Consider the following 12,900-nt stretch of genomic DNA (forward strand, 5'->3'; position numbering starts at 1 on the left):
TAGACGCCTGGACCCAATAGATGCGCCACGATGTTCGTAGACCGATACGTCTCCAGAGCCTATGAAGGATATGCCTGGACCTCAGTTTACCCTTTTCAGATTTGTCATATCGAAGTTATCTGAATTGCCGGGAGGGACGGTTTGCAGATCTTCTGATTATCACCTTGGAAATTAAATTTTCCGTTCCCTTAACCTGGCGCATGGTGGGCTATCCCGTCTCTCTCTTGCGCCTTAGCACATCTCCGTCTGGGTCCGACCTAGGGGATCCAAGCTCTCATTTAGGCCCCTTCACGTCAAGTTAAACTGGGAAAAAGCGAATAAACAGAGAAACGGGAACTACTGCCGCGTTTTGACTCCGCCTTTAATCAATAACTCCGCTGGTACAAGAGACAGTAGCCATTGGAATGACGAACAGACGAGATCTGTACATAGAGCGCGCGCATCGCACGTTCCAGCACTGGGTGTCGTCTGCTATCGTCGTTACGTCATCACGCGTCACAAAAGCGGGAGAAACTTCAACGAAGACTTCTGGATTTGGCTTTCATTAGCTGAATATTGAGTTAGTTTTGAGAGTAACCGTTCAGGATTTATTTGTGCGACTTTTCTGCAGACTTGCAAGGAAGTGTCTTCGTGACTACTGATTGCTGCGTGATCGGATTATAGGTTGATGTGACACTCCGGAGTAATGAATGAAGGACTGACAACTTCAGAGAAAGGATGCTCCATAGTGTAGCAATGCTAGCTGTCCTGCTATATTCTGGTAAGTTATTATTTAATTATCACTTTTGAATGAACAACTCACATATGCCCAAGACGCCGTTTGAAAACTTTTCATGGGATGACTGAAGACAACAGAGTTCCTTCACATCGCAATCTATTTCCGTGACACTGACACCAAAGGTAACTTACACACGCCAGCGCCCTGTAGATAGCTGAAACTTTGAAAACATGTCAAATCTTGATATCGTGAAATTTATAACACTGACATGGACTTGCCTCATGCATCTTGACTTGACAACTATTCTATGGGCAGATTTCCTAACGCGTTTCTCTTTCACAACTAATTCGGTTATCTGAACTAGAGCAGAAACGGATCTCAGATTTCTACGTACAGGTGTCTCGTAGAACCGGATGGGCTGTGATTCAACAAAAGATACTTATAATGAAGTTTATAAGCGACCAGACATCAGGAAATGTATCTAAATAGGTTCCCAGTGGTTTCATATAAGACTTCATTGCGAAACATGCACGTGTGCCTCGCTTTCATTATCACGAATAGAACACGACTGTTGTACATGTTGAACACCACAATCCATACTTTTTTGTTTTAAGAGTTGAACAATCACAGTCATTATTCAGCTTAATGGATGGAAGCAGGGGGTCCTTCAACGGGCCAGGGGCCCTGTTTGTTTATGGATTTCCCACTGCTGTGACCTATTCTGATTTAAAGTTTCCTGGAAATGTTTGAGTCTGTTTCCAGGAGTTAATGGACTTTAACAATCTCCAATGTTTGAGACAGTTTGAAACCACTGGGGTAATCCAGCGAGTTGAACGTGATTATGTTCTTTCTTGATATTGGAAGTTTGATGAGGGTTCGAATAAAGCTAATTAAGTACCGAAAACAGCAAGCTGACCTCGATCATTATGCTTGAAACTGAATCTGCAGTACGTTGATTTTCAAAAAGTTTTCTCATTTGTCTATATGATATATCGGTGTTAGAAGTCTGGTATGGAAATGAATTTCAAGAAGTACCATCCAACTGATTAAACTTTGTAATGATCAAAATAAGTTCAGTACACATTATTGAGATAAGAATTGACTTTTAGTGGCAAAAGGTTTCAATACATTCTCGTTCGATAAACTACTATCTTGTACACTGTCGAGCTATATTCATTTTGCAATTTAAATTTGAAAGATTAAATAACGCGAAAACTTTCCGTTCAAACATGAATTATTCATTACCCTTTAGTGATATTAATCGGAACTGGGTTTATGTTGTAGTCTATTGGGACCATTTACCATTAACTAGTGTTTGATTATATGTATTTGCCGCATACAGACGCACGGCAACACGTAGCCATGCAAAACGCAAACACTTTATTCCTCTGAACAGCCAGTTTGTAATAGTTCTCCGGCGATTACATAATCATAAATAACTGACACTCTAGCAATATAAGAACTTAATTCGTATAACAACCAACTCTATTACAGTAAAAGTAAATACAAGAAGAAACTAAACGTGGTGATGAAGCGATTTGCTCGCCCATTAAGGAGGTGAAACATTAACAGTTTTTGATGCTGTAACTATAAAACAGGTTTCATGACAAGGTTATGACGTGAAAGTTATAAGCTCTTCAGATCTCACCCTAACATCCTCACTCAATTCTCAACTAACTCAATTGATGTGTAAATAAGTTATGTCAGGATACAGGAACCAGATGTCTTCGTCGTATGGAGGTATCAAATGTCAGTGTCGTATATTCTCTGCTATCACCGTGCATGAGAGATTTATGTCGCTGTTCTAACAGGCTTGAAACAGTGCGGGATTAAGACCGTTAAACACAATGCCCGCCTCTGAAGACGTCAAGCCAGAGAGAAGACTCTTCATAGACAGTCTTTAAACGCCACAGTGAGGCTTCACAGTCACAGACGTTGCTGATTCTTCACAAGTCATTGGACACTCTTGTTCAGCATTTCAGTAGTGTTTAGGTTTTCGCGGCGTGGGTTGGAGACGTTTTTTGGAGAAAAAATAAAATACTTTGTTTCGTTACTTGTTTATCATTCATCGCAGATATTTTACCTAAGTTAACATTTCAAAATTGAAATTCAATCTTGCGTTGCCCAGTAGTAAATTAGTCAGCAACGCTACGTCTCATCTAAACGTGAACATCCTCCTTCAAACAGTCGGAAATCTACATAATGTTCAATAATGAATGTTCAATGATCACAAATTCTCTCAACGGACTCTTGGCAACTTGTGTATAGGGAAACCTATCTCCTAAATCGTTCGACTCAGTTAAGCGGAGTCATGCTCTTGCAGTAGTACGATGGCGGTCTGGGTCCCTCTTTCGTGACAAATATCCTACAGGGATATCCTACTGCACAAGGAGATACAAAACGCAGGACAAGTGACGGCTTAGACCGAATACCACTTCCAAAACACATTCACTTGTTCCCCGAAGCAGTTAAACAGCTGTTTATTATGTTCAGTACAGAATGAATAACGACAAGAGGGACCTAGAGGGAGTGATTCGTCTTGAGGCTTATTTCCTTCTCATTTGTCCAGCGGCATACGTCACTTAGCATGCGCTGATTGCCTCAACAGTGTTTTTATACACTTTGCGATAGCCTGAAAGAAGTTCGAGTTAAGCAAAAATGCGCAGAAATTAGATTGAATGGGAAGTAACCACTGTTTAGGGTAGATTAAATGAGATGGTTGGCAGGTACAAGGGTATTCAAGAATAGTGTTTAATACCATCCTGATTCGGCCTCCCGTGGTCATTGTGGGAAGAATTTGGTGTTGCATTAAATCTAACTGAATCAAATAAAAGTGGGTTGTGGATGTCGTTTGATGTTGGGTTTAACATATGACATCCTCGAGAGGATCCTACACTTAACCATTGACAAATGCGCATGTTTAGAAGAATCTGCCAGCGATGAGGATTTCACTTCTAATGCTGAGCTATTTAATGCTGTCATCGGCACTGTGAAAGAGGGACCAGGCGAGGGTCAATTGGTAGCCACAGACATTTTGATTCAATTCATTTAAAACCGACTTTCTTTCAGAGGTTTATTTCGTTATGCGAGGGCGGATCCGGCCTTTTTAAAAGGGAGTGGTCCAAAATATCAAAATCCACTCTCAGATAATTTTACTGCCTACTACATACTGCATTTAGTTCCCCTGGACCCCTCATCTGGACCCGCGTATGTTATGTATGTAATTCTAGCAGTTAATGCTTACACTATTTAAAAATAAATATATGACGCCCGAAAATAATCAGTCTCGAATATCTGCCGAAACAGATTCCATTGGGTGTACATCGTTATGGATGATGATTACTGGATATCTGCGATGTCACCAGATGAAAGGGGTCAGCATGTCCTGCTGCTAAAGCAATAGTTTACAGACGGTGATTACAACGTTTCGACCTAGGTTGGACATGGAAAGAAGGAAGTGGGATATATTTAAGAGCAGCGTAGTCCTCATAGAGTTGAATCAGTCATAATTGTCCCTCCTTCACAACGGAACTCCACATCAATCTGACACGCCATGGTATTCTTGAAATACTGTCATTGCGACGGTAAACCTAACTTACTCACTCATTCATAATAATTGAAAGCCAGCTATATAACATTATTACTTAAAGATATGGATTCTCGGATATAATATAATAACGAAATTGATACCGAAATTTACATAAACAACCCCTGCTAATTATGTAAGTGGGTACTGATGGTGGACGGAAAACTAATGCCGGATCTATATTGACCTTATTAATCACTCTAACGGAGATGTCAATCTCTCCCGGATCACTATATAAACTTTCTTAAAGCGCAAGTTTGTTCAACACACTAATCAACAAATATCCAAATGCTATCAAGCTGAGTTCTATATTGAGTCGTTTAAATCTGGAATACTGAGTGCAAACACTGTTTCCATTGGGCACTGGCATTGAAGCAAGTTCGACGGTATTCCATCGAGCAGATTACCTCTGGCTTGTCCATTAATCTTAAGTATGAAATCGAAGGAGTGTGCCTGGTCATCACAGCATTACCACATTCCGACTCCATCCTGACTGATGATCATACCGACATGATAAAGCACCTATGGTGTAGGGTAGGCCACAAATCTCTGGGCGTACGGTGTGTAAGCGGTGGAGACGACAGAGGTTGTTGGATCGACCTCGGGCCGATAGCCCTTGGGGGCAGTTTTATGCAATAGTTGGCTGACATTTCCCCCGTACTAGGCATCATTGATTTCATAAGCCACGCCGTAAGAGTCAGAAAATTGACATAGATTTTGCTCCAAAACTAGTGCCGCCTCGTATAGCTGATTCACTAAGGTGGCTAGTCTCATGCTGTTCAAAGTGCCGCAGACACTCTCTACTTAGCTCTCTGAGTGAGTCTTTCCACAACCTTTTAAAATCATTGCCTTAAAAACTCAATTTTCTTCTACGACCTGAGTCTTACATTAGGGCTTAAAGGGTCATCTGAGATCTTTGCATGTATCTTCTATATACTAGGTGTTTGAAAGAGGGTTGGAGCGTTACCAGGATTTGACACGAAGAATCCTTGCTTCCTTTAAAAGGAGAAAGTGTATCTGTAAAATAAGATTTCATCTAAGGACTTCGTAATGAAAAGGATTAACGAAGACATTTTCAAAACGTAAATGTGTTTTCTGACAAAGTTGAGTTTCAAACTACATCTAACATTTAGCTTGGAGTATACACGATTTCAGTTGAAATAACTCAAGTTCTTGACCTGACTTGCTGTTATCGACCGTTTTGGTATCTGGTATATTGATAAGCAGTAAGCAGATGTATCTGTCACATCGCGTCATCTTAAAAGGTTTTGATATATGTATTGCTAAACGTATATATGTCTACTGTCGGTAAATCAATACCGTTTTACCTTTACCCATTACGCCATATTCACTGTCTTCATAGGTATTTTCACATTTGGACGTTAATGTTCGACTGATATTTTTTTCTGCCAGCAGTTATATGTTTTATGTAAATGTCGCCCGCAAAGCAAAATTTCAAGAGTTGTCGCGCACCGTTGTCAACTGCACCTACACTGAAAACTGGAAGCGGCAACTTAAAGATGTCCTTCCAAATAAAATAAAACAGGCCTCGAGGATGCAGCTAACCCTAATATTTACTTGGTATGTGGGTAAATCACAAATTTAAAATGCAATTGCAATTTAGAACAATATTTCTTCATCCTATCGATACTCTTAACACATTTGGGCAAAAAACCCATTTCAAAGTAAAGCACTGGGAGAAAGAAAGAATACACTTGAAAACTGGATTGACAAAAGAATATACAAACGTTATCAAAACTATGCTAGGCTGAAAACAGTCGCCGAAACACTGCGAACTCGAGGCGCAAAACACAACTATGATACCCGTATAAAATATTTCACCATTGAATAACCATTTCTTGTTATTACCATGAGTATATACTTTCTTTTGCCCGGCAATTAAGATAACTATGGAAAGGGGAGTCGATATTTGAATTGTAATTACATACCATCGACGCAGGTTGAATCTGCGACACGCTTAAAACTCTGATATTTGATAGCCTGACTATGTTTATTTCGATCATCTTGAAATAGAAATCCTTCAATCATTTAAGAAAATGAAGGAGCCTTACTACTCATTACTTTCATAAAGCACATCCCTTTGGGATTTTGGGTCAGGAACACGTTTTTCTTGTAACAACGAACTAAATTAAAACCGCCTCCGTGGTGAAGTGGATAGAGCGTCTGTGCGGAGAACGGAAGGTCTGTGGTGCGGTGGTCCGGTGGTCCGGTGGTACAGATTGTACAGATTGTACTTGTTACCCTGCCCGGCGCTTAGCATTGAAGGAATATAACAGGGAGAAGAGCAGAGTCAGTATACTGTGTCTGTTAATCTGTGGCAGAATCTCTCATTATGTGGCGCATGGTGTCCAATCAGTATTACCGCTTTAACTCATACGAATTAAAAATACATTCAAGGGAATATATGTGTAACATGATACGATATCATACGCCTACTATATGTAAAAAGACAGCTTTGACTAAATAAGGATACATTATGATGTATGAGGGTCGTTCTGAGTCCCACACAGAAATACTTGACCTAAAGACATTAAAATGACATTAAAAGGATTTGGGTTGGATCTTATCCAGTTTCGTAGAAACCCTTCTCTTAGCTGTCCAAAACGTTCGCCACAGGAGGTCATCGAAATGGATTCCTGCTAGAGACTACTTCGTGTTTCGGAACAGATGAAAGTCAACTCAAGAGAATAAGGTGTGTGCTGAAGGAGTTAAAAGCCATACTCGTGTGTTGTATTCATGGTGCTTATGTGTGCACTGGTGCATTGTCCTGATGGAAGAGCAAATCTTTTCTCAGCTTCCCACTTCTCATAGTCTTAATTTCATCCCGTAATTGCTTCAAATGTGCAAAACATTATGCTCCGTTTATTGTCTGTCCTTTTGGAAAATAGTCCATCATGATGACACCCTCGGTATCAAAGAACACAGAGGCCATAACCTTTCCACTTCAATTCTTTGGCGGTGGTGATGTCAAATGCTTCCATGTTTATATTGTTATTTTGATGAAAGTGGTAAATCCAGGTTTTATCCATAGTCACAAATCGGTGCAAGAACCTTTCTTGATCATCTTCAAACAGCTAGATTATCACGAGACATGTCGTGCCTGATACGTTGATCATATGTCAAACACTTTGAAACCAAACAAGCGGATACTTTCATCATTGCCAATGTTCTGTGATAACGGATCGTACTCTGTCCCTGGAAATGCCCACTGAACTAGAAATATGCTTCGCAGTCATTTGCCAGTTGGTCATCACTTATCATGCATTCATTTGATCATTTCTGGTGTTGCTGACGTCACAGGTTTCTCTCCCTTACACGATTAACTGCTGACCACTTCCGGCATATGAGTGTTTTACTCATATTTTCATGGATGGCTTTTAGTGTTAAGCCGTTTTACTTTTACTTGATAACTGCTCGTTCCGTTCCACAAGTTTCATCACTGATTTGTAACACGAAAACAATTTGCTCAACTGACTGAAGTTTATGTGGATATACCTCCATGACATCATGTATTGTCCACAACAAAACATTTTACTTTTACGCAATTCCCTCTATGTGAGGTTCAGGACGTATAAGTCAACCCTCGTATATACATTACAATAAACCGGTGAAGGTATACATTTACGTTACAATGATAGAAAACAACAAAATTAACATCCACCTCGAAAGATTCAAAACCCCGACATAACTCATGGCTTGCATTTACAAGATTTCAAAATATAATTGAGAGCTTGGGGTGATCATATTATTGAAACTGTTGCTTGTATTAAGATAAAAAACTGAGTGAAATATTCACATATCTTTTATGCTTCTGTTTGTTGAAACGTCTTCCGCGGGATATATACATTTCTTTGATATTTTAGTATTTTTTGTTGTAACCAGACTGTTGATGGCAATTCAAAATAGATAAATACATATGTATCCTTGGAATATGAGAATATATGAAATATAGCGTGGTGGACAACCTGACCAGATGAAATCTAAAATAGATTCACAAGACATATATCATTTCATGAGCCTGAAGGATCAGTGTGACGTTTGGTTTTAGACCCTTGTGCTTCATGAAATAGTGAGGATTTTGTTATGAAGAATGTTTGTAAAAGGCTGTACGACGGACAAGTAAACCAGAGAACAACATATCTTGGTCATACCATGCTCATTAGTGTTGTACTTGCAAACAAAGAATAATGATCGTGCCGAATCTGACCTTCGAATCACAATCCTGGTTACCGGATAAATTAGTCTTTGGTGTCTACATTTCACAGCGTTTGAGGAACAACCGAACATGCTTTTTCTACTAAGATGTTAAAGAGCGTCATGCATGTCTTGCTCAAAAGTTGTTGTCAGGGTTGCAACATTCAAGGCCTCAGAAGGCTTTTAAAATGTGTTATGATTTTATGTGGTAGACATTACCAAATTTGACGCATCAGTGACAAGAATTATGTCCGATGCAATTCCCTATTTGGACCTGTGCTTTATGTTCCCGTGTTTTCTCAGGTGATCAAGTGACTTGACTTTGCATGTGTTTGTGACGACTGCCATCGATGGGGCAGGAAACGTACGATCACCTCACCATCACTATTTGAAAGTGATTCATAAACGCATGTTCATGATACGATTCATTAACAGAGTTCTCTAGTGATTATAGAAAAGGTTTCGCCGCTTTTATTTTAACCACTTGGTCACCAGTTCCCCGAACACACCTGTTTATTTTTGACTGAAGAATAATCACAAAGACGGATAAGCTAACAGTGGTAGACTAGGAGTCGCAAACTCTTTTCTGCCACACGATAGCTGTGTGCTGGTCACGGAAAGACGTTTATCACTGCACATTATTTCAGCAGTCTAATGGTGTCTAAAACGCATCACCTCTCCTCCATCCATAGAACCTGCCGTGTAGAGGAGGAACTGTGACAGTCGTGGTATTGAGTTCTGTTCACTGCTGTATAATGTTCAGCAGCATATTCAGAGATCATTAGTACACGTTCCTATGAATCGCGTGCCGCTGGGGGAGGAACATCCGTACATGGCCATACACAGACGGGCTTCAAGCATCTTCAGCATGTCATCGTCCAGTGCCTCTCGTCGCATGCCTATTCAGCCGAACATGGTTGATGGGAATAGTGCTCCTGTATCAATCCATCATCCTCACTCTGTCGACTTGTTTATGGGGGAAGGTTAGAAACATCCACACCTAAACTCGCTATGTTGAGGTAGCTCAGTGGACTTCGTGGCAGCTCTGGTCCTGGGTTGTAATACTCGTTGCTCTCAATGTGGGGATTTTCATATTGTGAGCACAATATCATAAATTGGAAACATCTACTTATTGTACCTTATTTTACGGCAAAACCTAGTTTAATGTAAAGAGTTGTGAACAAGGTTAGGCTTGAAGGTTAGGCTTGAAGGTTCCAGCTTGAATTATTTTAGACATAGATTTTGTTGGGTTTTCCTGACAAGTTACAGGTGTTGTCTTTGATGGGCCTCAAGACGCTGTAAAACATGAAAACACAACGCGTGCATGGACAACATCTTCTGTATCGTTTATCACGGGTACTAGATCACCACGCACCTGATGAACTGGAAAGAAGTAGCCCTGAGACTTTGTGACAAACAATAATGAGGTTGTTATCAATAAAAGTTCAACAAACATGGGTACAATGTTAAAGCAGCGTGTGAAACTCAAGAACACCAAGGCAGAAATGTTCATGATAGGCAGGGAGCCTACTGTGGGATGATTATTACTCGTCCTTACATGGCGGAAGTAATGCTCATGAGACGTTTAATTTTGACCCACTATGGTATGTTTTGTTGTCTCTCTCTCTCTCTCTCTCTGTGTGTGTGTTTGTCTCACTCTCTCTCTCTGTGTTTGTCTCTCTCTCTTTCTCTCTCATTAGGATAATTCATAATGGCTGAATGCCCAAAGCAGCGTACAAACTCTACTCACTCACAGAATCTAGACTTCACGCTGCTTTGATAGGAATCACATGTTAAACTGCGGTCTCTGTGATCCCATGTATGTAGTCAGCAATAAGCTATCGAATACATGATGTACGTCGCTTTTAAGCTGTCAACTGACAGGCAAAAGGACCCTATTTTCCACGACAATTTATACCGCTAATGACATGACATAACACTACAGGCGTGTAAGTGACATTAATTACCACGTCATCAATAACAACGGCAATGCAGCTTGTGTTTCACCAAAGCTTCTAGCTTAGTTGACAATCACATCAATCATCTACCTTCGTTAACGTCGAGTTCAGTGCTCAAGACGATACTGTGATGATCTGAACGGATGTTTTGCCAACAGAACTACTTCGTCAAATTACTATGTGCATGGGTACATGCGAGGACGCTAATAATCTTGAGTAGAACAGTACTTACCCAGCTCCAACGTTAATTCTAAAACTGGCGTTGTCGTAGTCGCTTCTGGGGACGGTCCTTCAGAAGAAACGTACGCTGTTACTGAAATTCTTTATAACAATTATTTCAACCAACTGGTGGACTATATATAATAACTAACTACAACCTTGAAGCTATGGGCCTTAAGTGCAATAACATATACAGTGAAACTAATTAATCAAGACGAAGCCGTTCCATGGAAACCTTCTGGAAAGACAAATATCTGGGCGCAGGTAACGTGAGCACGGACTAGTGCTCCTGGGTGTGGTCGTGTACACCTTCTATATGGAAAACGGACATAAAGCGATCTTGGCTCTCCGATACCGTAAATAAAAGTGACAAGACGCTTTCTTTAATCATTAGAAATGTTTGCAAAATATAGGGACCACTGTACGATTCCGACTACATGTATGTCATAAGCATCAACCCTGTGTTTCGGATAAACTGGTTCAGGATTATGAATATATATAGGGAGTTTATTATTTGATTATTTAATATATACGGTAAAGAATTATCTTATGACTAATTGAATTGTTATTAACTGAAAAGGTAATAAGAGTCAGTCGGTAATAAGGGGTATTAACGTTGACAATGGGCTATTATCATTATCAAGGAAAATAGAAACAAATTCGAAAAGAATTTATACGGAAAACACCAAAAAAAAGACCCGAAGAAAAAATGATCATTTTTTGTGTGTCAATCTGTATACACAGACACATTTTACCATTTCTATATGAAGCTTTTGAATGTTAATTATCTTGCGCGTTTCACCCCTTGAAGAAATATCTTGACAGACTGACATAAAATTGATTACTTGAAGCTGAGAGGGACACATTGAAATATAAATTTCATTTCTATTTTCTAAAGATGATTATCCTGCCAATATAACCAAATATGTCTTGTATCAAATCTGATATTCAGAAAAGAACACTGCGGGATTCAAGTGCTGTTTGACTAATTTGGGTCCGGAAAAAGATAAACTTTGTTTTTGTCCAATTACGTGGCTTTGTGACAGTGCTTCTCAATGCCGGTCGCGAAGAAAGATTATTCATACTTTGGTGTGCGCCATGTGTTTTACTAATCAATCAAAGATGAAGATGTTCCTGATTGTTACTGAGGTCTCCTAGTTTGATGAGTGGAAGTTTCGGCGGTCATCGTTTCTGGATTGTATGTGAAGACTGACCTGCTTGCTTCTATAACTCGTGTGACACAATCAATGTTGTCTTGAATGATACAGCCAGGCTACGCGAGTATACCGGCCCCTATACAAACCCACACATTTGTGGACAATACCGCGACATTATCGTGCCCCGACAACGCTCGTCCTATCAACATCTAGTTACTTGATCAGAATCGACTACTTTTGTGTTGTTATAATATAGCTGTAATAATACTGATTGTGACGTTACACAACAAAGAAAACAAGTTCTACATGTAAGTATTCCAAATGAAACCTGGGCCATTTCCATGAACTGATCTCAGTTCTACGATTAGTCTATGTTAAAGTGTGGGAGTTACAAAGATGAAACATACATCACCTTGTGGAACGGGGCCATGCTTCGTACGAGACTGGGCGATGACAGTTATGAATTATGAATTTGATAGTGGTGCTCCTGATAGTCGGTATTGTACAATGGACTCTGCAGAGACTCCTTGTGATTATGAACAGGGCTTGGTCGCTTGGTCATCTTCATCAAAACAAGATGTGGCTCAAACCATTGGGGGGCACGGGTGGCCCAGTAGTCTAAGGCGCCGCGATTCGCTGTGCAGAGTTGCGTCCCTTGGGCACGCCAGAAACCTATGATTGTGGGTTCGAATCCCGGTTCGCCCCGATTATGTTTCTAGGTTTGTCAGCACCATACCCGTGCTCGTGGGTTTCACCGAAGTGGTAAACGTCTGAGACCTGCATCACTTCTGGCTTTCCACCCACATTAAGCTGACACGCCGTGATATAACTTGTTAAAAGCGGCGTTAAACCCAACTCACTCACTCACTCACTCACTCAAACCATTGGGGCTGTTCCCCACACGTCAGATCAGCAGTGGTTTGTCTGGTCCTGACCATTAAAATTCGACCTGAAATTGATGCTTGTTAGCACCATAGCTAATTCACGTTTTCACGAAATGGTATCCGTATAACAACGTGTATATAAGACATGCAGCGCTTCGGGAAT

General features: G+C 40.3%; 1 protein-coding gene across 1 annotated transcript in view; it reads left to right on the top strand.

The window, feature by feature from the left end:
- Window positions 1-441: 441 nt before the first annotated feature.
- The window catches only part of LOC139471654 (lachesin-like), a 99,860-nt gene continuing 87,401 nt past the window's right edge, over window positions 442-12,900 (top strand). The window contains exon 1 of the mRNA XM_071254083.1: window positions 442-760. Coding sequence (XP_071110184.1) covers window positions 718-760 — 43 coding nt within the window. The 5' untranslated portion in view covers window positions 442-717. The remainder of the gene's footprint in view (window positions 761-12,900) is intronic.

This window comes from Haliotis cracherodii, unplaced genomic scaffold, assembly GCF_022045235.1.
Source record: "Haliotis cracherodii isolate W230 unplaced genomic scaffold, xgHalCrac1.p SCAF_1, whole genome shotgun sequence".
In the NCBI taxonomy this organism is placed as follows: domain Eukaryota; kingdom Metazoa; phylum Mollusca; class Gastropoda; order Lepetellida; family Haliotidae; genus Haliotis; species Haliotis cracherodii.